Genomic DNA, 27,324 nt, shown 5'->3' on the forward strand with positions numbered 1-27,324 from the left:
TCACGCTGTCTCTTTTTCATGAAATGTGGGTTTCCTGTTAACACTGGCATTGCTTCTGTTCACTTGAATTAGCATGGTGAGAAAGCCGCGAAGAACCTGGGAGGATGGAGATCACAGAAACGCCTGCAGTACTAAGTGAGAACCGGGGCTCACCAACCTGAAGCCTCTGATTAGAGATTAGTGTGACAGGAGTCCAAAAACTAGACTGTCAGAGAGAAAAATTAGTGACATTTTCATTCCCTGTTTCACCAAGTGATCCTTCACCTGGAAGGATGTTTCAAGCCAATTGGAACCTCCAGGTACACAGTATTCCATAGGACGTTCTGAGGCCACAAACCCATGGAACTGACCCATCGTGCAAGTCTGTACATTTTTGGTATAGATTTGCATGTGCAATGCAGGTTAGAACCAAAATTGACATGTGTGGGACACCAGGATGGAGAAAGCCACTCGGGGAGTCTTGGTGGCGCTCTGAATGATTCAGTAAAAGACTATTTGAGAAAACCTGGGTCCTAATAAGATAATTAACACTGTCACTAAGTGACCGGTAAGTGTAATATATTTATGGAACACATCTGAGTGTTTCTAAATTAAACTTGCAAAGTTAAGCTGAAAAACACAATTGAGGGAGAAAACTCTCAGAACCAAAACTTATGTTTTCTTTTGTGCGTAATGGCTTTCTTGATTTCAGTTTTTATTTTCTTACATAAAGCCTAGGACAGTGGTAATTACCCATGGACACCTGACGAAAAAGAAATCTTTCTAAAATTGAGTTTCCATCAGGTAGAATTTAGGGATTTGACATGTTTCCTAAAACAAGTTTATTAGCAGCAAAAATGTATTCTGTATAAAAGTGATAAATCCATAAATTAAAATTTAAAAACCTGAAAATAAGTGATATCTTTGGCTTTCAGAAGAGAGACTCTACATAAATCAGAGCATTTCAGGGTTAGGCTCTGAAGGATGCTGAGTCCCGTCCCACACAGCAGATGTCTGAACTCTGTCCTTGACTGACCTGAACCCTTGAGGCTGCACTCAGAATTCCCCAGCTACAGGAAACTGGTATTAAATCCAAGGTGTCATCTTTCTTATTTATTTCCCTCTGTCTAGATACTTTTTGTTACCTATCAAATTATTCAGAGGCAGTGGGATCTAATGGTTTTCAAACTTGCTTTTGGCTGTGCAATACTTCTGCACACCAAAGTAATAAATAAGTATACAAACCAAATAAATAACTGGATAAAGCAATAAAAGGGGGGGTGCTCTGGCTGATGTTAGGTGCAAGGACCAGGCCCCACGGCCTCTTAGCCACTCTGTCATTCCTGGAGGCTCTGAGGAACCTCCTCAGAACCTTGGAGCCACACAGAATGCAGATGAGGAACAATCCCCAATCCATCTATCCATCATCCAACACATATTTGTTTAGCATCTGTTACGTACCAGCCACTGTGGTAGGGCCTGGCAATATAACATAGACTAGAAGCCCATGGATCTTATATTCCAAGGAGGAGGGGAGTCATGGGGGTGAGAATGTAAGAATTTACCACCACCACAAGTAAGAGCTAATATTCACTGTTTACTTCATGTAAGGACTTTTACACATATTAACTCACTTAATCCTCTCAATAGCCTAGGAGATAGCTGCTGTTTTTATTTCCACTTTACAGATGAGGGAACAGAGGCACAGAGAAGCAGTATGGGAGGTGGAGATAGAAAAGCCAGGAGTGTGGCGACACTGGAGACAACAGAAAAGCATCCTCACTAAGGAGGGAGTGGTTACCATGTGGATGCAGCTGCTCAGAGATGGAGCAAGTTGTGGTTAGAGAAAATGGAAACTGGATTTGGTGACACGGAAGTTACTGGTGACCTTGCAGAACAAAAAGAGAGTGTATGGAGTGGTGAAAAGTAAGGACAACTGTGCATAGTTAATCCTTTTCAGGAACTGAACGGCTGAGTGCCAGAAAGATAAAACTGGAGAGGACCATAGCTGAAAGCCAGGTGGGACCAAAGTGAAGTTCTTCTTGTAGAAGAGACAGAATCGCAGGTGCCGCTTTTGAAAATTAATTTACAGTCTGATAGCACTGTAACTGCCCATTTACTTGTCTGTCTTCTCTAGCAGGCTGCAGGCTCCATGGGGTAGGAACTCTATCTCGTTCACTGTTTTTTCTGACCTGTCTCCTATTACAGTTACTGGAACACAGTAAGGAGCTCAATAGATATTTCTTTTTTTTCTTTTCTTTTTTTTTTTGCGGTACACGGGCCTCTCACTGTTGTGGCCTCTCCCATTGCGGAGCACAGGTTCCGGACACGCAGGCTCAGTGGCCATGGCTCACGGGTCCAGCCGCTCCGCCGCATGTGGGATCTTCCCGGACCGGGGCACGAACCCGTGTCCCCTGCATCGGCAGGCGGACTCTCAACCACTGCGCCACCAGGGAAGCCCAATAGATATTTCTTGAATAAATGGATAAAATATATAATAAAAATTGGACGCTGGGGAAGGAAGCTTAGGTTTTCTCTTGAAAAACTACTTGCCAAACAAAGTTTTCATTAGACCCAGCATGGCGGGGCCCCGGTAACCTGCTGCTGAGTGGCTGGGCCTCGGGGGCAGGCCGGCCGTTTCCATTCCACGGAGCCACGGTCCCCCAGTCTCCTGAGCCTCAGCAGGACGTCCTTGTTTCTACTTTGTGAAGTCAGGTGCTTCAGAGTTCTGGGATCTAATCGGAGCTCCATTAAGAAACTGCTGTCACCTTTTCTATTCCTAAATTAGAAAAATAATATGATCCTGCAACCTAATTCTTTCTCATAATTACTTAAGTCAAATCAAAGTTCCAAGGAGATTATTTACTGCAAAGCAATGATGTTCCAGGGAGCCTTCAGGCAAAGTCCAACATAACATCCTATTCACCCCACAGCATTTGGGGAGCAGTAGGCCCCTCCTGCCTCCTTTTTTAAAAAAACAAAAACAATTTCACTATACATCCATCCCGTAACAGAAGTGAGCAAAACATAAGCAAGTACTTGCACACTCCCTTAAAAGGTTCCAGGGAGATGCCGTTTTTCTTGAAGAAACAAACCAGCCTGGAACTGACTGGCGGTCAGACTTGCCGAGTCTTACTCTTACTTACTCTCTCTGTTCACAGAGCCCTGCTGGTCTCTAGGTTTCTTCTTCCTCTATAAGTCTGACTGTCATTTAATGGGTCCTAACTATTAAAAAACAAAAAATGGATCGTATTTTTTTTCTTTTAAGAATTGCTGTCTAAGTCTCAGGGCCCTAGTTTTCCTTGGAAGATCTTAGCGTGTGAATTTATATTCATGGCTAGCATATATGAACTAGGCAGTTCATATCATGGTTAAGTATCAGATAGGATTCCAGAGCAGCCATGTATACATGAATAAATAATAATGATAATAATGATAATAGTTGACATACACTGAGTGCTTACAGAGTACATGACATTAGGCTAAGTGCTTTATTGCAATATCTCATATAATCTCATAACAACCCCCTGGGGTAAATATTACCCCCATTTTCAGATGGTAACACAGGGTTTTAGAGACTAAGTTGTCCAAAGTCCCACAGATAGTAAAGTGAAGGATGTAGAATTTGAAAACCTAGTGGTTTGACACTAGTGCTCGCCAATTTAACCTCTGTCATAAAACTCCACACCAGTGTCTCTTGCTTTATTACCGAAATACAGGAAAGGCCTTTCAGTTACCACTTCGTAGAGGTTTAGGTGAGGAGGGCTGGAAGAAGACGGGATGGGAACTTGGCTAAAATGAGGTTGAGAGATCACCTCTGAGTTTCAGCTGACGTGTTTTTCCCTGTTTCAATTACCAGCAATAATCAGGAGAGGGTTGTAAAAATGTGTTTTAAAGTATTCCTGTGCGGAAATCACTGGAAGAAACTGTTTCATCAGCAAAAGGAACAAGATGCTGATACTTCAAGTGAAGGACTTAAGTGCAGATTTCAGAGCCCCAGCCATACTCTCTCCCCATTTTTCATCTCCCCTTTCTCTTGGTGCGCATGGCATTGCGGGCTGTCCGGGTAACGGTTATGTCTCCCCCGATCTATAGGACTGCACGATCTGATACAGTCAGACCACTCCTGTCTTATTAGGAGAGAAAGTTTTGTTTTGTTTTTTTCACTTTATTTTCTTTGATAAGGCATACTTTGCAATATTCAATTTTGGCCATGGGCAACCTGGAAACATCTGTGGATATACACTGTGGGGAGAGGGGAGTCCCTGCAGGTACGCACTTTGTTTCATGGCTGAAGTGCTACCCAGTCCTGGACACAGTGCCCCACAAATTATTTTTCCCTTAAACTGATTTTTCCAGTTAGTTCTGTATATTAGTTACAGAGTCCTATATTATTTTCCCCATAGGGCTTTCCTGCTCATGATTCCTAAACAAGCTGATAAAAACTCCATTTTCCCCACAGAAGTCTTTATGTTGTTGAGGCTTTCTCTTACCATAATTACTTCCTGAAAAATGCAGTGGTCAATGCTTCCTGAATATTTTTACATTAAAATGGGCACATAAAACTTGACCCTTGAGATTTTAAGGTTGCAAAGCAGATTCCTGGCTTTAAAGAGCTGACTGGTTGCTATTACTTGCTCTCTGTATTGACTTCTCATTGATTTGATTCAATCTCTCTACCATTTCAATGAGGAACTCTGTGCGAAAACAAAGATTTCTTATGACCTGAAGAAATCTTTTCTTAGGAAAAGAAAATCATCTGTTTCATTCCTTCACTAAGTACTTCAGGAATCAGGCCAGGTCGAGGAGAAAGGTCTTGGCAGTGGCAGTTTGATGAGAAGTGAATTAATTTGATTATTTCCATGGTGTGGATCAATAATAGTCAGCCTCCACAGAGGCCCCTGGCCTGAAGGCAGCTGGCTAGTCAATAGGAACACACAGAGGTGCTCTCCTCCCCCAGCAGCCTCTCTGATCTTTTCTGGGTGGACTCTTCACGCCTGTGTAATTCTAATTTATGTCAACTAGAAATCAAAGAAATTCCAAGAGGCTTTGGTCATAGGACATTGGGGTGGACCTTTCAAACTCTATTTATGTCTATTCCTTAAGTAATGTGTCCCCCACGGCCCTCCTGGCGCCTCTACAGGCCAAGGAGAGGTAGCTTCTCAGCAGAAGGGCTGCTACCTGCTCTGGGCAAAGGCAGAGGAACGCAGTTAGGTAAATCGAGGTACCCTTTCTCCTTCCTATGGACAGCTCCGCAGAAACATAAGAACTAATAAGCATTTTAAGTAAAACGCTTTGCCAAGAGTGGCTCCCTCAATAACGCTCTTTGATGATACCCCAGACGCTGGCATTTTCAAATCAAACGAACAGTGTATAAAATTAGTTCTGCATGAAGTTAAAAAAAAAAAGTAGAAAGTGAAAGGGAGCTTTTAAAAGCTCCAGCATTTCTTCATCCAACTGCTTTTCACAAGGGTTTGGCATTTGAGAATTGTTACATTTATGATGCTATTTGCTGCTCATAATTCAGGCCCTCTGTCTCCAAACTTCTGTATTAACACTCGCTGCAGAGGTTTCCACCGCGACATTTTATCACTGAGGTTTCCCAAACCAGCCAGGCTGCCTCTGGTGAGGTCTGGTTTCTCAGCCAATACCATGCCACTGGGCTTCCTCCCTTTTCATCAACCTTGTTACCCCAAACATTTTTCATTAACACTGAACGTTGCATTTCCATTTGCCCTACAGCTTTCCCAGGAATTTTTTTTCTTTTTGTCCTTTTTAGTTTGTTCTCCATCCAAACTGCCATGTAAGAAGTGAGAAAAATATCATATTAGTAGAAGAAACAGATCTGTATAGAATCTAGAATTCACTGAAGTTGTGAAAATGATTTCTGTGACCAAAGCTACTGCCTGTCTGTAATTGTGGAAAGCAGAAAAAACATACTGCTCTTATTAGACAGTCCCCTTGGTTATACAAGTAGTTTTAACTAAATCACCAAATAAATGCGTGTTAAGTTGATAGGTGATTTCGGGTCAACTCTAATTCCCAAGGTCAAGTAAGCCTTTGAACAGTCTTTAAGAATATAAGTTCACCCCAATTCATCAAAGCCGTCTCACACAGTGTTTTCTTCTCTGGGTTCTTACAATGCGCTAAAGTTTAGGAGATTAAGTGGCCTCGGCTTCAAAACCGAAAGTAATGCCTCTAACGTGCTTATCCATCCAGCAATTGGAAAAGCTACTCAAACAGGGGCTTCTTAATGCGCTTCCTAATTTTACAAGTGTGTGGGGAACACTGCATTTGTCTAACGGCTGGAGGACTCCTTCCTAGGAGTCACCAATGTTGCAGCCAAATGTACTGCTGTTTAGCTTAGACCCTGACTGATAATCTATATACATGTTGCTTTCATCTGCAAAGAATACATTTAATGTTTCTTATCTGTTCTTTGTCTACCTAATGAAAACGGGAGAAAAAGAAACAGAGGAAAAACGCTTTTTTTCCTACAACAAATACAATGCATTTTGTTATTTAATTCTTCAGAAGCTCAAGTGAGGAAAAAAGCAGACGTTTGGTATAGCTTCCAAATCAAATATAAGTGGCCCCAAATGAAAGAAAATAGAATTAGCCTTCAATATTTCTGAGAACCCTAGAATTGCAGGACACGAACCCTGGGACACACAGATATCACAAACCCCATCTCTCTCCAAGGCAGGGATCCCACTGGCAACATGCCTGACAAGGGGGCTAGTTGTGGAAACCAGTGAGGTCTCTTGCCCCCTCCTTTAGCTCCAGTTGGTGTGCAGAGGGGAAAGAGAACTCAAATGAACAAGTTTTTAGTGGTTAGCAGATTAGGTTAAGGTACAGGGAGAAGAGTAATAGGTCTAAATTAATTTTGTTCTTTAATTCTTTGTTGGCACAGATGATCACGTTGAGACAGTGGCTCTTTGTCTCTGTATCCTAATAGTAATTTCACTGTTTCCTGTTTCTGTTCTTCTATTCTTTCTCCATTATTTTTCTTATCCTAGCCGCTAGACCACCAGGGAGCCACATCTCCATTATTCTCCTTAATACTTTCTGTTTCCTTACCTATTTGAATTGTTTTATCTTCAACTCACCCTTTTCCCCCACTGCAAATCTTTCTTCAGCATTATGCCTGGATCAGTAAGTTGATTCCAAATACACTGTCCCACAGAGGCATTAGTTTTCCTTCGTAAAGTGTGTTGAAAATGTAATTATTGATATATTTATGTAGAAAATAATAATCTTAAATTTAAGTGACAAAAAAGTAAAAGGGCAACATCTTCTTTAATCTGAGTTAATTTCTTTCTTCTTTTTTAAAATTTCCTTTCAAAATGGCAGGCAATACAGTTTTTTTCTCATTTTTTCTCATTCCTTTGAATCTTGATAACTTTAAAATCTGGAGACAGACAGCGTAATACAAATGTCAAAGACAGAATAGCTAATCACGCTAGATCTCCAACCAACTAAATCAACCCGCAGGCTTTTAAGTGCAAGGTTTTACACGCGCTGTGTGTGTGGTTTGGAAACTTCTTCCGTCCTCACAGAACTTCCCGTGTTTGGCCCTGAGCTGCCTTAAGTCTGAGGATGCCAGACGGCAGGCCTGGGCCATGCTGCTGCAGGCTGTGGTCGGACGGCTGGGTGCGAGAGCCAACGGGCTCTCAGAGCAGCAGGCTGGTTGGAGAAAGGATTCAGAGGCCACCTGAGGAAAGGGCTAAAACCCTCAGGAATATCGCTCATCAAAACCTCCTTCTGATCCCATTTTGGACTAATCTGCATTTAGGTAGAAAAGGATCCATTACCTAACTGAAAATTGGCAAAACGCTGGTCAGCAAATATGTCTGGAATAATCTTCTGCACTAACTGGAACACTAATTTCTACAATTCATCTCTGAAGGTGAAGCTGATCTCAACAAACCTAAAGAGTATGGACTAGAAACATGGTGACTTCTGAGAATGGTTGTGGCTACAAAGATACGTTTTGAATGCGTACATTTTGGCATCCTTGCTTAGGTAGTAGTTCTCATGTAGCAATTCCTTCTGGTGAAGCTGAGAAGCTCTGCTGTCACTGTTTAGTGTTTCTAGAACACTCTGCCTACTGCGGACCCTTTTTATCTGTTTTAAAAGAAGTCATTTTAAAGTGACAGGGTTAGTAGCAGTGTTAGGTTAGTTAGTAGTGAAATCGGAGGGAGACTTGCAACCCCTGGGTCTCTGCTGTTGCTTAGTAACAAAGTCAGTCAGCTTTCTAGGCTGGGCTTAGAATATATAATAAAATCCCTCTAAACATAACTAACTGGCAAAGGCCTAGTATAAGTTGGGATTGTAAAGCATATGGAGAAAAGAACTAGGTCAATTAACAAAAATGACAAAGATCTTGGGCCATTCTTCTTATTTGCCCCCAGATTTGCTACATTTAGAAAATGCATGTCCTTTGAGAGGCATACATATTTAGTTTCACTCTCATTTCACTCTCATTGCTGGATTTGCTAGATTTGTCCCTAATCACCAATTGTAGAAGTAGCACATGTGTAAATCATTACATGATGCCAGCACTTTCGGAGCAAGTATCTGAGGTGGGTCTTTTCCAAGGAAGCATCCCCTTGCCTGGAGATAGCCCCCAGGGTTTGCCACAGGCCCTGGACACAGACTTGAAGATCTGGGGTAAAGTCTTGGAGGAGTGGCCTTGGGCCAGTGCCTGGTCTTTCTGAGCCTCTATTTTCTCCCCTTCACAGTACAAACGATTACTTCCTAGACTTGTTATAGGGGAAAACATGAAAGTGACAAAGGGGAAGGCACCTCTCTAATGCCTGGTTATCATTTCAGGTTTTGATCATCTTTAGTAAATGCAGCACAATTTCTCAAACTCATGCTCACGTCTCTGGCCAGCTCCACTGACCGTCCGTGGGGCCTCTGGGACCGTTTCTCATCATGTGAGAGAAGTGGCGCCTGAAACGTGGAGAGAGGCAAATTCCCACATAACATTCCCTCACTGGCCCTTTCTTGCCCCCAAATGGCCAGAATACCTAGATGTTGAGCACTGAAATGGCACACTTCAGATTGTGACAAAACAATTTGCCGCTGTGCTTTCCAGCTTACTGTTGTAGGAAACTTGGAACCCAGAACAAAATTTTACTCTTAGACTGTGCACATTGCAGTGTGCCATGCGAACGTTTTTAATTGTGGTCCATAGACTTATGGATAGGAAGCCAAAATCTAAGCTGAGCGTGTGTATGATTGTTTTTTCTTTCTGCATAAGCACGAAATTCATTTTTAAACAGAGAAATTCAAAAATAATCTCAGATAAGTTTAGAAAACCGGGCAACTTACAGTGTAATGGTATATGCATGTGTGTGTATACAAACATATATATATATATATAGGGAGAGAGGAAGAATATAATATCAAGCTATTAACTACAGTGATATGTAGAAAAGAAACTTGATAGACAACTCTTACTTTATCGCATCTCATCAGCCCCAAATATCTTAGAGACTTGCTGCTCTGTGCAATCAGGGTGGCTCCTTGGTCTGTAATTTCTTTACACCATCCAACATCCACAGTCTCTATTGTCATGCTGTATCGCCCAATGGCTATCAGTGCTGCAGGGAGGGACAAAGGGGAAGAAAGCAAGCATAAACGTTAGCAGGGTAAGGGATCTCTCTATCTCATTATGACTATTTCTCTCATTTCCTCACTAAATTTGTTCCTGAAATGTTGTGTGTAAATGAATGTTTTGTAAACGAAATTCAATTTAAAATGCTTTAGGAAAGCTTGCCCTATGACAAACCCTTTCATAAAGTGAATAATCATGCCATAATTTCCCTTTCATTGGAACATAACATTTTATCAGTTTTACTCATTACAAGGTTACCTGTACTTCCAAACACTCGTATCTGCAGAAGGCATAAATTAAAATGAATTACACATATGACGTTACAGAAAACCCTAAGCAGTAATTAAATTTTACCCAAGATAACTTTAATAATTTTAAAAAAGAAAAAACATGTAAACACCATTTTGAGGTGTGTTATACTGCATATGAATTTCTTTACCAATTGGCATTTTTTTCCCATCTGTTCATCATCTGTAAAATGTAAGAGTATATAATATTTTTCACGTTAGTCTTTCTTGGGACCGCTAGGAATTAAACGTACATTACACATACAGCTGAATTTAATTGGTGCTATGCTAGAGCACAATAAAGGGAATGCATTTGTTATGGGGAATTTCCTCACCGTATCAAAAGCCTTCCTTCTATTAACATATGAAATGAAGCTTGTCATCTGAACATTACGACAGTATCTCTAGTCTTCTTCACTGTTTAGCACTGTACCACTACTGACGTGCAGATGCTTAGCCCATCATCTATGATGTGTACTACTTATCACTGCAAAGCTCCATAACCCATCTTCCTGGCAGAGCAACCAGTCGGTGAATTTGGCTCTTTGCTACAGACTTCTGATTAAATAGACGTGCACACTTCTACCTTTGCAGCACAGGAAAACAGATTTCAATACCTCCAGCCAGAAAAAGTTTACGGTGCATTGGTTTGTAAATGAAAACCCTGAAAACAATGCCAAAAATGTTAAAAAGGAATAATAAATTGTTTGCTAATTATTTCCTCATCCTAAAATAGGATGAGTTGATTTCTGTGACATTAAAAGCAGATGATATTTTCCAATTGATTAGATTGATAAGAGCAGAATGAATTACTCATGTAAATAAACATTAACTCTTTTTTCACTTTAATTTTTTTTATACAGCAGGTTCTTATTAGTTATCTATTTTATACATGTCAGTGTATATATGTCAATCCCAATCTCCCAATTCATCCCACCACCCCACCCCGCCTCCATCCCCGCTTTCCCCCCTTGGTGTCCATACGTTTGTTCTCTACATCTGTGTCTCTATTTCTGCCTTGCAAGCTGGTTCATTTGTACCATTTTTCTGGATTCCACATATATGCGTTAATATATGATATTTGTTTTTCTCTTTCTGACTTACTTACTTATAGCTCGCAGAAAAAAAACACTTGGCAAAATCTCTTTGCTAATTACCTAAGTAATTTTTTTTAAACTAGAAAACTCATGCCCATGCATTCAAGTATCAAAGCACTCCGAAGTAGCCAGATATTTAAAGTTTATAAAAACAATAATCATGATCCCAGTGTTTTCCAGTGAAAATGCTATAAAGGAAGAAAAAAAAATTCCTGGAAGTTCCTCATGGTATCAGTTTGTTGATGTTCTCATCTGTGCACATGCTGTTTTGGCATTTAGTTTTCCAAGGAGGTGGGGCGGGGCAGGGGAAATCTGCAAAGGTTTGCTGAATGGTCTGAGTGATATTTTCGTGTAGTATAAGCAATATCCCAGGTTAATCCCATCGGTGTTCCTGACCTAAGAAAACTATTGTTATCTCTGATTTTGTCATAAATTCCATTGGTCATGATATCCTGAGGATCTTGTATGATAAAAGAAGTAGAAGGTGCAAAAAGAAATTCCTTTCAATACAAAGTGCTCAAACTGTGATTTCAAAAGATGGAGCACAAGATGCAGGATGACCCCACATTAGTGGATAGCGTATTTTTACTGAGGTTTGAGACTAGAATGTGAAAGCCCTGCACTATCCAGAAAACTGTAAATCAAGTGATCTGTGGAGTTTCCAGAGGCTGCTTGATAAGCAAATGAAGAGTTAACAGCTACTAATTCCAGATGCTAAAATCACTAGTGTTTGGTATTTTCCTTTTTTTTTCTTTCTTGTCTAAATTAAAACAAACAGTAAATAAGACAACTGAAGATGAATCAAGGTATTCAGCTTTTGTTTTGCCATAGTTCTATTTACTGAAGTAAGAATTAAATTTTATTTTTCCTTAACTCATTCATTTACTCAACAAACACTTCACGAGCACTCACCCTAGAGCATTTCTCTCCAATACTTATTGACTATCCATGTGCTAGGCATTGGGCTAAGAATTTTAGGCACATTATCTCATTTAATCCTCACAGCAACCTTACAAAATCTTATTGGTAGTTCCATTTTAAAGATCAGGAAACTGAGACACAGAATGATGGAACACCTTTCCCAGTATCACAAGATAGTAAGTGGGGAGTAGACACTAACCTGAGAGCCGGCTCTCAGTCCTGGCTGCACATCAGATCTACTAGTTCAGAATCACGGGCCCAGGCACCTGGCAATTCCAACCTGCTGCACTGCCAGCGTATGGAACTGTGGTGTGACACACCTGGCCTGTGCTCGGTCATAGGGACAGAAAGGTTCACAGAGCTCAGAGGTCAGCTCAGTGGGGATGGCGGGGGGAGGGAGGGTTGGGTGGAAATGAGGAACAACCAAGTAAACAGTCACAACACAATGCTCATCCCCCATCTCTTTCCGTCCCTAACTTCTCACTTTTCAGATCTCGAGTCAAAGGTCAGCTTCTCAGAACCGATTGCCCTGTCATTTTCTGATATCGGAAATGTTACTATTTATTTGTTCAGTTATATACTTTTTTTGCAGCTCACTTCTCCCATTAGAATGACGGATTTCCTATTCACTGTTGTATCCCCAGCATCTAGCATACACCTGGTACAGAATCAGTTCTTAAACTGATTTAAGTACTGATGGTGGTGTACTGATTTAAACTGATTTAAGTACTGATGGTGGTGCAGTGGTTGAGAGTCCGTCTGCCGATGCAGGGGACACGGGTTCGTGCCCCGGTCCGGGAAGATCCCACATGCCGCGGAGCGGCTGGGCCCGTGAGCCATGGCCGCTGAGCCTGCGCGTCCGGAGCCTGTGCTGCGCAACGGGAGAGGCCACAGCAGTGAGAGGCCCGCGTACCGCAAGAAAAAAAAAATATATATATATATATATATATATATATATTAGTTGAACACGCCAATGACCATAATGTGGTTTGGTCTATTATAGAGGCACGCCAAGAAGCATGCGAGCCCCTCACTCTTCAGGGGAGGAGAGAGATCACGGGAGCCCTCATGGAAGAGTTAAGCTAGGTCTTGAGGGATGAGTAAGGATTCTCCAGAAAAACAAAGGCGTGAGGGCTACTATGTCGGGCTAAGGAAATAGCATATGTAAGGGCAGAGAGATGTGAAAGGACTGGGGAGCTGCAGGTCATTCCGTGCGGCTGACTGCGGCTGAAATAAAAACAAGTACAAGGAAGTGGCAGATTTATTCCAGAAATATTCACTCCATGATTAGTAGCACTGGGGTTGGCATAAGACATAAACGGAGTAGCAAAAATAAACAGAGTCCTTGATGTCATGAAGCCCATATTCTAGAAGGAGAGATGTGAAGTGGACACAAAAGTATATATAATTCTAAATTGTAACAAGTGCTTTGAAGGAAATGGAATGATCATTGTAAGAATGACATTTAGATGGCACCAGGGATGAGTCTTCCTGGTGAAGTTACTTTTAATCCCTCCAACAGCACTGCAAAAACAATATCCATGGTAGAGGTAAGAAAACTAAGGTTAAATACCTCACCAAGGCCCCATGCCTATTTAGTGGCAAAACTAGGGTGCAAATGGAGATAGTTTGGCTCCAAAGCCAGGGCTCATTCTCTCACAGCAGCAGCATCCAGGGTGGTAGAGGAGCCTGTGTATGTTCAGAATATATTTCCCTTTACCTCCATTCAAAATTTAAACACTACTGCTCATAGGTAGCCAAGTATTTACCCTGTGACTATAAAAAAGAGTTCAAGAGTATCTTTAAATCCCGAAATATATACTGAGTAATTTACCTCTCTGTGAATATATCCTACCTTTGGATATATTTTTTTATTGTTTTTCATGAGCTAGCTGTGGTAGAGTCTCAAATTCATTTCCGGCCTCACTACTTAGTAGATGTTGACCTCAGGATGACATTTAACTTTCCTGAGTCTCAGCTTCCTCACCTGCACAAGAGGGATGGTGACTATATGTCCTGTCTACTTCACAGGGTTGGTCTGAGGTTCAAATGAGATAATACATGTAAGGGACTTTGCACTACACAAATAAAATATTGATTTATTCGATATTTCCCCATGCCATTCTACAGTGGTGCAGTTGATTTAAAATGAAAAGACTTGAAAGAGTTTTGAAAAATAAGAAGCTCTGGGCAAATGGGACCATTATATAAATACTTAGTCATTATGTCACTGCTAGAGTTCTTGAATTCCCTGCTCTCCATCGGTGATCACGAACTTACAGACTGCACCTAGGATGATAGGGCTGTAAATGGAAGGTATGATTACTATCTTCACTAGGGGCTGTTGACACATTATAATGGTATTTATTAAGCCTTGAAAAGGGATAAATTATGCAAGACTAATTCCTTATCCCAATGCAATTTTAATGCACTTTTTAATGTGCTAAGTGTAACTAATAAAGTTAAAGTTAAAAAAGTTACACAAATTCAAAGCTGTAATTCAGAAACATATGATGATCAAGGATATACATTAACTCACTAAAAGGTGTTTCCATAGGCATACAGAGTGACTGAAAGACATGAGCATATATGTAGTTAATTTTGACGAAGAAACTCCATTTCTAGGAATCTATCCTGAAAATATACTTCTAATTATACAAAATTACACACATACAAGTTTATTCATTAAAGCGTTGATTGTAATTGCAAAATAATGGAAACAGCCCCTAATGCCCATACAGAGGAGAGTGGTTAAATAAACTATGCTACATCCTCACAGTTGAACACTATGCAGCTTTAAAAAAAATTAATGGGGGAAGATCACTAGGAACTTCCAAATCATTCAGTGAAAAAACCAAAGTGCAAAAAAGAGTCTACATGATGTGCTACCACCATCCAAAAGACAATGCAATTAAAAAAATAAACAAAAACAAAAACGTGAATCTGCTCACTTGTGAAAAAAGAATATGGGAAAGACACACCAGAAACTACAGAGACTGTTTAACTATAGGGGGTTGGTGGGAAAGGGGAGAAAAGAAGGGGGCATGGAATGTGGAGGTGAGGTTGGGAGAGTGAGGGGGACAAACACTTCTTAGACTCTCTCTTTGGCTATAGCTTTGACTCTCTGAGCCATAGTAATGCTTCACATACTTCCCAAAATAAAAAATTAAAACCAGCCAGGATGGGGAACCCGAAGTGGAATACCAACAGTAACAAATGAACCTAACTGTGTTACAAATGAACAACATGGCCCCAGCAAATAATATAACCACACCAAAGGGGATGGGAATTAAGAATTAAGTGGCTTCGGAAAATATGATTTTGATTGGATATTGTAAAGTGAAAACCAAAAAGAACTGTCAGCAAATACTGCACTCTAGTTAGGAAATCTATTTCTCACAGGGGTGTGAGTTAGCAATTCAGTAACTACTTTACGCATAATCTAGGACTATAAATAATGAGAGCCAGTCTTTTCGCTGTTAGGGAAAGAAGTTACAAATAAGAAAAGGGGGGAGGCTTATAATGAATCTTGTGGTATTGAACTGGAATCAGAGACATTAGAATGAACTCATGGTATTTTATACACACATTACAGATAAATACATGTAGAAATAATAAATATGATGTATGTGCATGCATGCATGGCTTAGTACACATACATACATTTCCTAGCTCTTTCTGCTGAGAGGAACTCAGAGCAAGGATACCCCAGTAGCAATGATCTACTAGCACCCAGATCTTAGTTTTTAAGTATCATTCTCCAATAAAGTGAATAAAAGAAATCAGGGCTTCTTAGAAAAATGGTTGATTCCAGAACTGGGGCCGGGAAAATAGACGATGATTCTGGGATATCTTGTGATCGTATAAAAAAGAAGTGCTTAGAAATGAGTGAGGGTACATCAAAAAGACAGAGGATCCAATCAGAAAGAGCTGCCAATGGCCACAGCTGGAACAATTTGAGCAGCAAAATAAATAATGATAGTACTGGATTATAATTCAGAGAACTGAATAAGCATTCACAGATTCATACTGATATAAATTAAAAAATAGCCAAGAAAGGGCACCTTACAGAAGAATTCCAATTAATAAATGTATAAGGAATGAGGGAAATAAAAAAAAAAACGTTACCAGGCGAAGCCTAGAGTAATAATTATTGCAGGCAAGATCCACCAATGGGTGCAAAAATCAGTGAGTGAAAGTTTGAGGTGAAACAGAATATTGGCATAGTGCCAAGGATATTTATCCACTATCGAAAATTGTAACTTTATAGTGGAGAGACCCAGCAGACACCCCCTTACCCAAATGATCAAGGTTAACATCACCAGTAATAACATATAGAGATATAATGTATCGCCTGATCACTTCTGCAGTATTCTCACCAAAATGAATAATTTCAATCTACTCATAAGAAAACATCACACAAACCCAAAGTGAGAAACATTCTATAAATAATTCACCAGTACTCATCAAAAGAGTCAAGATAATGGAGTATAAGAAAAGAATGAGGAACTGTCACAGATTAGAGGAGACTGAGGAGACATGACAACTAAATACAATGTGGGATGCTGGATTGAATCCTGGACCAGACAAGGAAATTAGGGAAAAACCTGGTGAAATTCAAGTAAGATTTGTAGCTTAGTTAATCTTGTTGTTTTAAGTTAATTTCCTAGTTTGATAACTGTACTGTGGTTATATGTCCTCAACATTAGAGGTAGCTGGATGAAGAGTATACATGAACTCTCTACTATTTTTTGCAACTTTTCTGTAATTCTAAAATTGTTTGAAAGCAAAGAGGAAAAAACATGGATAATAAGAGATACCAAGTGAACGAACTAAGTAGAGGACTAAAATTTTCTAAGTGAAAGCAGGTATTATTTTTACACTGTAAGATCTGATATATAAATGTTAGGACTAAAAATACATTTTTTCCTCATAGGAGAAAGATTAGTCATATGAGTGCACTAACAAGTGACCCGCATGTGCCATTTTGTCCCTTCCAGTTCTATCATCTGCTGTAGATCTATGTACCTGTAATAAAATCAGAAGAAATGCCCTAGTGCATGAAAGAATCAGGGTTAAAATTTAACAGTAGGATTAACATCTTTCATGTAATACTTGGATAAAAGCCATTTGCAGAGAAATTTCTTGGCACGGGTACAGAGAGATAAATATGAAAAGTGCTCTTCTTTGTGGAAGCCACAGAAGCCCCCAAAACAAAGGAACGGCGCTTTCAGAGACACTTGTTGTTGCATCATGGCCCCTGCAAAGGTTCCCTCTACCCCGCAGGGACTACAGCAGTGGCTCCTAACCCTGGCAGTTCAGGAGAATCACAGGTGCCTAAAAAAAGTACAGATGCCCGAGTCCCACCCCTGGAGATTCTGATTCAGGAGAAACTATAAAAGCTCCTGTGATCCCAATGTGAAGTCAAGGCTGAGAACCACTGGAACAGAGTAACCTACAACTCCAGCAAAGTCAGTCAACTAAAAACAAAAGAACTCATTTTTAAGGATATAAATAACTGATGTGTTCTGATATTTTAAAACAACTTTGCCTCTCAAACAGTTATGACTTCTTGTACATAATCCAATGCTTTTAATCCCTTTATTTCTAATTTATAGCTTTAATTCCACTTTTAAACATTATTCTGTTCCTCCCATTATTATGTAGCAAACCCAACAGTGACTACACCCTACATTTTTCCAAGTTGTCCTTTTTTGTAAATATTTTTCTTTATTTCACTGCACTTACTTATGTTTCTAATGCTGCACTTATCAGAGTTTGTTTCATATCAGAATTATTTATCAACATGCCCATCTTCCCCAAGACTGTAAAATCTGTGAAGCAGTGAACATGGAGTGTTTTCCTAGGACCCCTGAATCTCTGAAAATCAAGTGTCACTCATTTTTTATAGTTTTAATATATTTTTTGGAAGTATAACATACATGTAGAAAATCACACAAATCCTCAAGGTACAACTTGATGAATTTTGACAAAGTTAACATAGCTGTGTAACAGTATCTGGACTGAGAAACAGAGCATGACTAGCACCTCTAAAGCACCCTCATCCCCGACTCCAGTCACTACTATTCCCCCAAAAGGATAACCACTATCTTGACTTCCCATCACACAGATTAGTATTCTTGTTTTTGAACTTCATACAAATAGTCAAACACCGAACACACTTGTTTCTGGTTTTTTAGCTGTCCATCATGTTGATGAGATTCATCTACATTGCTATGTGTACTGATGGTTCGTTCATTCTCAATGCTGAAAAGCATTCCATTCTACTCTAGATGGACATTTGGGCTGTTTCCACTTTTTGGCTATTAGGTATAACGCTGTTATGAACATTAGCACACATGTCTTTGTGTGAATATATGTTCTCACTTCATTTGGGTAAATACCTAAGAGTGGGATTTCTGGGTCATATGGTTAAGTTTATGCTTAACTTCCTAAGAAACTGCCGAAGTGTTTTCCACAGTGGCTGTACAATCTTACATTCCCACCAGCAGCATATGAAAGGGCCAGTGACTCCACATCCTTGCCAATACTTGGGAATGTCTGTCTCTTTGACTACAGCCACTCTAGTAGGTATGAAGCGGTGCCTGATTGGGGGTTTTAATTTTCATTTCCCTAAGCACTAATGATTTTGTGCATCTTTTCATGGTGTCATACATTTTTAAAAATTCCTAGCTTAGTGCCTCTATCCTTGCAAGTACTCAGTAGATAGCTATTAAATTAACTTGATGAAGAGGAAAAGCACATAATTTTTCTATCATTAGACTATAGCAGAGAACTAGCTTTCTAGACAACAGATAATTTTCCATGTAATTTGAAGGAAACTACCAGTAAAATAAACTTAGTCTATCCTCTGGAGACATGAAAAGTCTTGAAGTTTCTTAAAATAATAAAGTAAACTCAGGGAACAAATAAGGTTATAGATAACTTTCCAAATGCTCATTTAGTTCTGGAAATTTCAAAGACTGTGGAGTATGCTTTACTTAGGAACTCTAAATCTCTAAAAATCAAGTGAAAAAGAAATCTGTATGAAAACTGTCCAAAAATGGTGGATAACAGAGTGGAGACACTGAATTGTGCTAGAATTTTCAAGATGCTGCACATAGGGCATTTATTTTACATAACTCTGCTTACTGAGTTCAGAATAGCAACATGCGAGTATTGTCTGACTTACAAAGGGAGCAACCTGGCTGTGGCCCTTGACCTTACTGGGAAGAGGCTCTCCTGCCCTATACATCCTGAAACAGAAATGCAAGCACTATTTATAGGCTGTGTCTGCTTTCCTTCCTATGAGATAAACAAGTTGGTGGAAAAGTAAAAGTTCAAGTGAAGGAATTTTTTAAATAAAGGTCTTTTGATACATTAGGAGCAAGGATAAGTATTTTTCCTGCTTTAACCCTTCTTAATTATTTTTATTTTAATGCAGAAAGATACAAATCTGATTGAGTAAGTAGAAACTATTTCTGAATACGTGACATCCAAAAATGTAATGAACAAGGGGTGCATTTAGAAATAACCTTCATTTAACAGGAATCTGATCCACTACTCTGGTTTTCAGTGGTGCTGTATTTGGTGGTAAGCAACCCTTTGAGTGGAATGTTAGGTTCCCCTGACAATCTCCTTATTAAATTTTAGAATTTGAGATGAGGAAGAAAAAAAGCCTTACCACTCTAACATTAGCTGAGAACCTAAAGTCCCTGGTTCAATGATTCTTTTTTATTCCAGCCTGCATAAATACATACATTACTTATCAAAGAATTATGCATCCTTTTCAAAATCCTGACATTATATTAGATTTCCTCACTTTATGAGAAGTGAATTCCAGGCTTAAATATGTTGGTTCATAGATATGGAAAAGTACATTAGTGTCTCTGTCATCTATCTGCCTTGGCCACCTTTCTGAACTGAATTTTCCACACCACCATAAAGACAGGGCATCAGTTTCAAGCAGGCGTCAGATACAAACATCTATCTGCCCCAGTGTGCAGAAAAGTAGGATGTGATTTCAGCGACTACCACTTAAGAAATACCAAGGTTAGTGACAACATGTGTGTTGTCGAGCTGCCCAGTAAACATTATAAAAGTATCTTGATACTGAAAGGAAGGAAACCAAAGGAAGAAAGAACGTGGGGATGTCAGCCGAGTGAATATATTATCTCTTCTTTCTTTCAACAAATACTAATTGAGCACCTACTACGCACCAGGAAATGTTTTAGGAGCTGGGGATAAAGAGATCAAATTCCTGCCCTCGTGGAGCTCGTATTATGAATACAAATAAATAATACTATATAATATTTTGGATGGTAAAAATGCTTTGAAGAAAAATAAAGCAGGGACCAGAGGTAGGAGTGCTCTAATTTTAATTAGGATGGAAGGAGAAGGCCTCACAGAGAAAGTAACATTTGAACAAAGATCTGAAGGGGAGGGGATCAAGCCATACAGGTATCTGAGGGAAAAGCATTCTGTGCAGAGAAAACCCAGTGCCAAGTCCATGAGGTGGGAAGGTTGCTAGCTTGTTCTAGAGGGAGCAAAGGAGCAAGATGGCAAGCAGTAGATTTTAGATCAAGGAGTTGATGGAAAAGGGGGTGGACAAAATCATCTTACAGGCCAATTTACTGACATTGGCTTTCACTCTAAATGAAGTGGGAATACATTGGAGAATTTGTGGCAGAAGAGCATTATGAGCTAAAAAATTTTCAAAGGACTTCTCCAGCTTCTGGATTGAGGGCAGAGTGTAAGGAGGAAAGAACAGAAGCAGTGAAACCAATAAGGAGGCCATTGCAATTATCCAGACAAGAAGTGATAGTGGTTTGGGCCAGGGCAGCATAATGGAGATGGAGAGGAGTTGAATTATGAATAGAATTTAAATATGGGCCCAACAATATTTGCTGATGGAGTGGATGTGGAATGAGAGAAAGAGAACAGTCAAGAATGTCAAGAGAAAAGAAATCTTTTTGGCACTTAGATTTGAAAGAAATTTCCTACATGGGATTTTACATAGCTGCTCTTGGTGTCCTTGTGTGTCTAAGTGTCCTTGTGTTGGTAGGGATTTGTTGGCTTCTTCTACTGGATATAAATTCCACTGAGAGGAGCAAAGGCCACCTTTATTCATCTTTATATCATCATTGTCTAGCATAGGGACTTTACTTGTTAGTACTCAAGGTATGTTCATTTAAATATGGGTATCTTAGATATCACAATTACAGGCACTTAGGGAAAAAAACTCAGAAAGGGGTTTTATGTGTTCTCTAGAGTTTATATTATTCTTTTACTCTAAAAATATTTATTGAGTAGCTCTAGTATGTCAAACACTGTGATGACTGTAGGTATCTTTGGGGAGATTATAGGTAACATATATTTCCTTAAATATTTATGCATTCTAAAATGTTCAACACTAGGCAAGTTTTACTTTTATAAAGGATTAAAAACCAGTTTTTAAAAAGGTGCTACTGGACAGATCATTTAATTTTACCAAAGTGAAGAACTTGACATTTCCTATAATACCATTTCTCTCCAACTCAGCGCTCCTTAAGGCAAACAAACACACTTACTGGTGCCGAAATTCAATATCTAAAATCATGGGAAAAAAGCAAAAAGCTATTTGTAAACTAAAACGAAACACAGAAAGTTGAGCTCAGTTATTCCTCCCTGACTATAACCAGAGCAGCTGTAACTCAGGGGCTGTTGTGCAGCATATGGACTAGTTTAGAAACTGGCAATAATTCTTGCTGATGGGCATTTCTGCCATAAGAAGGGCAAAGTAAATAAAAATACGAAATTCAAAGTATCTCAATCTGAGATTTTAAAGTTTAGTGCAGAACTAGCTTAAAATGTAGAGAACACTAAACTTTCCTATTCTTTTTGCTTTTGAGGGAGAAGAGAGAGTCCCAGCCCTGGATCCTTTTACCTGGGAGCTTGAACCATGCACACAGGTTCACACGCTCACATGTGCACACAGACACAGATGCAGACATGCAAACACACATTTATTCCTAGGCCCTAGCCCACAGCTTAACCTAATGAAGGTTAAGCTCCAGGGTCCATCATTTACATGGACCTTTACCAGGGCCTGGTCCTAGAAATGTATTCACATGGTCATATATTTTTGTAAAATCGGTTAAAGCAAGATATTTTGCATTCATTTTCTTAAAGAGAAACCCCGAATTGTACAAACCTCAGGCCCTGAGAAACCCTGACTTTGTCCCTGACCCAACCCAAAATATTCTGATTCAGTGGCTTTGCGGGTGGATACCAGGAGGCTGTATCTTTTCCTGATTCTTTTTTTTTTAAATGTCATCAAGTGATTTTGATACACAGCCAGGTTTGGAAATCACTGACAAAGGACCACAGACTGATCAGTTTCATGAGTCCCTGACATCTAGGTAGTAATTCTTTCTGGAGCTTAGCCACCATTGATTGGGACATAAACCATATAACACTATGTAGTTTGGAAAAAGCTGAATATTGGCAACATTCACTTCCTCATTGCAGTGATGAATCACATAACCCTCTGTGCAGAGTAATTAACTATCCATTTGTATGTATTGGCTGTAGTGACAGAGTTTTTCCATGAGGAAGGAAGGGAATTTGGACATAACATTAACAGTTGTTAATACCAAGCAAATAGAGTAAATTGGATTTATTAAAAAGAGTATGTGTGTGGATTTTTTCCCTAGGAGTTGATATAATTTGTCTAGCTCTCTAATTATAGCTAGGACAGCAAATGGCTGAACCCAGAGACCTCTCACGGTATCTAATAAACTTTTACTTACAGGGAGAACATTTCCTGGGCTGGAGAATGACAAATAATTTACTAAGCCTTTCCTGAAAGACAGCTAAAGGTGTTTCACCTATATCTAGCTGATGAATTAGCTTTAGCTAATAATCAGTGTCATGAGACAGGGAAAAAGCAGCCTGTAATTACCTTGAAAGGAATGAAGGAACAGATCTGATAAAGAAACTAAATCAGTTAATTCCTCTAGAGGCATACTGAGTGAGAGAAGCTTACTTTACTGCAAGTTTAAAGTGAGGCAGAGATGGGGGCATCGGTAGTTTTTACCTGCCCGGCATCCATTCATTCCCACTTTCTGGTAACAAGCCTTCAATTTTCCTTTCCATGGGTGCAGTTTGGGAGCTCTAATCAAAGGTCCCCTCCCTTCCCCAGGTTGCAGGTGGGCATGTGCCCCAAACTTGACTAAGCACACTCACCAGCAGATATCTGAATTCTGCCTGGAATGACTTCAGAAGAAAAACAGCTGGAGTCCATGCATCCTTGGGGAGTTCCCTAAAGAGACTCTTATTAGTCTCAGCTACTTAGAGATCCCACATACTTATCCTTCCCAAGGCCTACCTTACTTAGGTTTTATTTTTGATTCTGGGGATTACCCCATTTTTTTTTCAATAATTTCTGTGCTTTTGTTCTTGGTTTTGTTTTCACTTAAAGTAGCCTCTGTTGGTTTCTGTTACTTGCAACCAAAGAATCTTAACTGATACAGAAAACTATGCACGGGATGGCTCAGTTATTTTCTACAATAATGTGAAAACCCCAAAAGGATTCTCAACAGTGTTCAGCTGAAAGAGTCACAACAGCAGAATGTATAAATATGGCTCAGTTAATAACCATTTGTTTTGTTGGTAGATGTTACTGAAATATCTGTACTCACTTTTTAAAAATTTACTTTATTTATTTTTTATTGGAGTATAGTTGCTTTACAATATTGTGTTAGTTTCTACTGTACAGCAAAGTGAATCAGCTATATGTATACATATATCCCCTCTTTTTTGGATTTCCTTCCCATTTAGGTCACCACAGAGCACTGAGTAGAGTTCCCTGTGCTATACAGTAAGTTCTCATTAGTGTACTCACTTTTTTAGCTGTCAAATGAAAATAACTTTATTCAGTTCCATGATTTTTAAACAATGACTCTATTAAGTAAAAATGTCACAACTTGTTACAAAAGTTAAATTAATAAAGGAAAGTACAAAAAAGCTTAAAAATTATCCCAAATCCCACTATCCAGAAATAGCATCACTAACTTTGGTAAACATTCTTCTAGGATCTTCTGCATATACACAGCAAAAGAAAGATAAAAATAATTTCAGAGGGCTTCCCTGGTGGCGCAGTGGTTGAGAGTCCGCCTGCCGATGCAGGGAACACGGGTTCGTGCCCCGGTCCGGGAAGATCCCACGTGCCGCGGAGCGGCTGGGCCCGTGAGCCATGGCCGCTAGGCGTGCACGTCCGGAGCCTGTGCTCCGCAACGGGAGAGGCCACAGCAGTGAGAGGCCCGCGTACAGCAAAAAAAAATAATAATAATAATTTCAGAGATATATATTATTATACATGCTTTTAAAAAGTATTTGATTTTTACTTGAATTTAATGAAAATAAAGAAACTGAATTGAAATTAAAAGAATCATAGAACTTCAGTTAAATATTTCTTCACCATAAAAAATAGCAACTCTTAAAAGAGTTTACATATTAATTTTAAAATTTCATGAAAACTTTTAAGAATTCTGAGCTATTTAAAAAATTCTAGGGCTTCCCTGGTGGCGCAGTGGTTGAGAGTCCGCCTGCCGATGCAGGGGTTCGTGCCCCGGTCCGGGAAGATCCCACATGCCTTGGAGCGGCTGGGCCCGTGAGCCATGGCCACTGAGCCTGCGCGCCCAGAGCCTGTGCTCTGCAGCAGGAGAGGCCACAACAGTGAGAGGCCCATGTACCGCAAAAAAAAAAAAAAAAAAAAAAAAAAATTCTACACTTTAATCTCAGACAGAATCTATTGACTCTCTTCTAGGAGAGATGAGAAAACTGGCAGGCTTTTCTTCCTCCTCTCATATTTGTTAGCTATATTATTATTTTTACATTATCAGGTTTTAACGTTTCCATCTGCTTTTCTAACCACAATTCTCATGGCTGTTTTGCTCTGGTTCTATATTAAATGGGTGAAATACCATGAGTCTCTCCATGATTGTTTTTTCATCCCTGAGTTTTTTTGTTTTTTGATTAATCTCTTGGGTGGCTAGGTAGCATCTTTAAGTAGTTTTGCTTTTTTTCAAAGACAGATTCGTTATATAATTCCCTAAGTTCTTGAATGTTTGAGAAAGACTGTTACCCTTATGTTTAAGGAACAACGTGGCTAAGTATTAAATTTGGGGGTCATACTTATTTTTACTTTCAGAGCTTTATAGACAAGTACTTCAGTTTTGCTGTGGAGAAACCTAAGTACAACCTGATTTCTCCCCCTTCAAACGTGTCTTGCTTTTAATGTCTAGAAGTTATGTGATTTATTTCTTAGGATCAATACTTTTATCAGGACATGTCTTGATTATTCTGTAGTGATTTAATCTCCTGGAACCTGTCAGATGCTTTTGACTTTTCTACAAAACTCCTTAGACACAAGATCCATGTGTTTCATTCTTGTTCTGTTTGCCTAACTTCCTCCTATCCCACCCCTCACCTTGCAAACGATGTGCTCAAATGAAATGAGAAGCATAGATCTGTTCCTTTCAAAATTGTCTTTGATTGACTGGGATTGGTTATCTGTGGGGAATGTGGGGAATATGGGGAGGTGAGTCATGAGCTAGAGCCATTTGCAGCAACTACTTGGGAATCTTTATGTCTGGTATCTTCACCACAAGTCTATTATTTCCTTTATCCTCTCAGGTTTCTACATTCAAGATGTTACATATTACTAATAACTAAACTATTGGGGTCATTTTTGTGTTGAATTTTGGAACTTTCTCCTTCTCTCCCTTATGATTCATCCACTTCACTTCTAGCAGTCCTCCCCATTCCAAAGCAAGCTGGTAGATGAGAGAGATGGCTCATCAACATGGTCTCTCCTTTAGTGACCTCTTCCCCAACATTTTTGCAATGTGAAACTGGGACTCTGCTTGAACATTCCCACCTCTTCAGGGACTTGGAGACTCATGGCTCTAATCAAAAACTGCTGGATGTGCCGGTCTCAATAGGGGATACCTATTTCATGTTAATCAAAAGTATCCCCCAGGATTTTTTTGTTTGTTTGAGAATTATGAAGTTAAAGAGAGTCAATAATGTTGAGAAATAACAAATTACATAGAGAATTGTTGAACTGTAGGTTAATTTGACTAATATTTGTTGTATGATTACTGCATGCAAAATGATAAAGGGGATAAAAAATGAGTAAAAGAAAGTCCCTTTCTTTTATGTTCACTGCTGAGCCAAGTAGTATACTACGACCAACCTTTATTCCTCAATTTTTATCTGGAGTTTATATTTGCATCATTATTTTTTGAATGTTCCTATAGATGGTTCAAATCCCTACCAATATTTTTCCAAAAGTTTAAACACTTAAATTAACTTATTAGTTCCATTACCCTACCACACCCTCCTGTGTCTATGCCCTCCACTACGAAGTCCCAAACCCATGCTCCTGCTGAGGTGAAGACTGCTACAGATAGGTGCCCAGACATCCTAAGATTTCCCTTTTCAGCTGTCCTGTGGATCCCATGTCTTCCCCCTATTGTAGTTATTTCTCTTTTGTGATGAAACACATCTTCTAAAGTGCTAACGGGAGATAAAATTTGAGCCCTTAAATGTCTAAAAGAATCTTTATTTTATTTTCACAATTAATTACTAGTTGAACAGTGTATAGAATTCTAGGTTGAAAACCATTCCTCCTTAGTTTTGAAGGTATTGTCTTCATTATCTTCTAGCTTCTTGTACTGCCTTTTCCCCTCTCAGCTTAAGTGAGATATAACTGACATATAACATTGTATAAGTTTAAGGTATATGTTGATTTGATACACTTATAGTTTGCAAAATGATTATCACCTATATGGCTTGTAAGAGATTTGGAGCCATTCATTTCTGATCTATAGCATGAATCCGGTCTTCTTTCTTGGGTAACTTCTAGAATTTCCTTTTCATCCTTGGCAATATAAAATTTCATGATGATGTGCCTTCATGTAGATCTATTTTCATACATGTTGCTGGGCATTTGGTGGGCCCATTCAATCTGGAAACTCATACTCTTCCTTCTTTCAGAGCAGACTGTTCTTTTTCAAGGATGTAATTGCTTTTCTTATCTCTGAGAACAGTACTTAAGGTTTTTGATGTCTTCTTATGCTATTTGCATTGCCTCTGTTTCCTCTTAGCCTCACTTTTCTGTTTGTTTTCATCTCTCTGTTTTACATCAAAAGCTTTTCTCAAATGTCTGGTCATTTAAGGATTTTTGACCGTATCACGAGGGCCTTTTAGCATATCTGATGCTTCTGAGAACTGAGCCTTGCAGGGGTTCTGCAGGCCAACAGGCTCACTTGCAACAAGCTCACCTGTCATGGAGGCCCTCTCTGAAAGCATTGAGGTTATGAGTTCCTCTGCTTTGTTAAGACAGTTAGCAGCACTCTTCCTTCTGATT

General features: G+C 39.4%; 1 protein-coding gene across 2 annotated transcripts in view; it reads right to left on the reverse strand.

The window, feature by feature from the left end:
• Window positions 1-27,324, reverse strand: part of FBXL17 (F-box and leucine rich repeat protein 17) — a 478,542-nt gene that overhangs the window by 13,080 nt on the left and 438,138 nt on the right. For both annotated transcript variants that reach the window (XM_019940793.3, XM_019940792.3), the window contains one exon: window positions 9,448-9,590. In XM_019940793.3, the coding sequence (XP_019796352.1) occupies window positions 9,448-9,590 (143 nt within the window). The remainder of the gene's footprint in view (window positions 1-9,447; window positions 9,591-27,324) is intronic.

Source organism: Tursiops truncatus, chromosome 3 (assembly GCF_011762595.2).
Source record: "Tursiops truncatus isolate mTurTru1 chromosome 3, mTurTru1.mat.Y, whole genome shotgun sequence".
In the NCBI taxonomy this organism is placed as follows: domain Eukaryota; kingdom Metazoa; phylum Chordata; class Mammalia; order Artiodactyla; family Delphinidae; genus Tursiops; species Tursiops truncatus.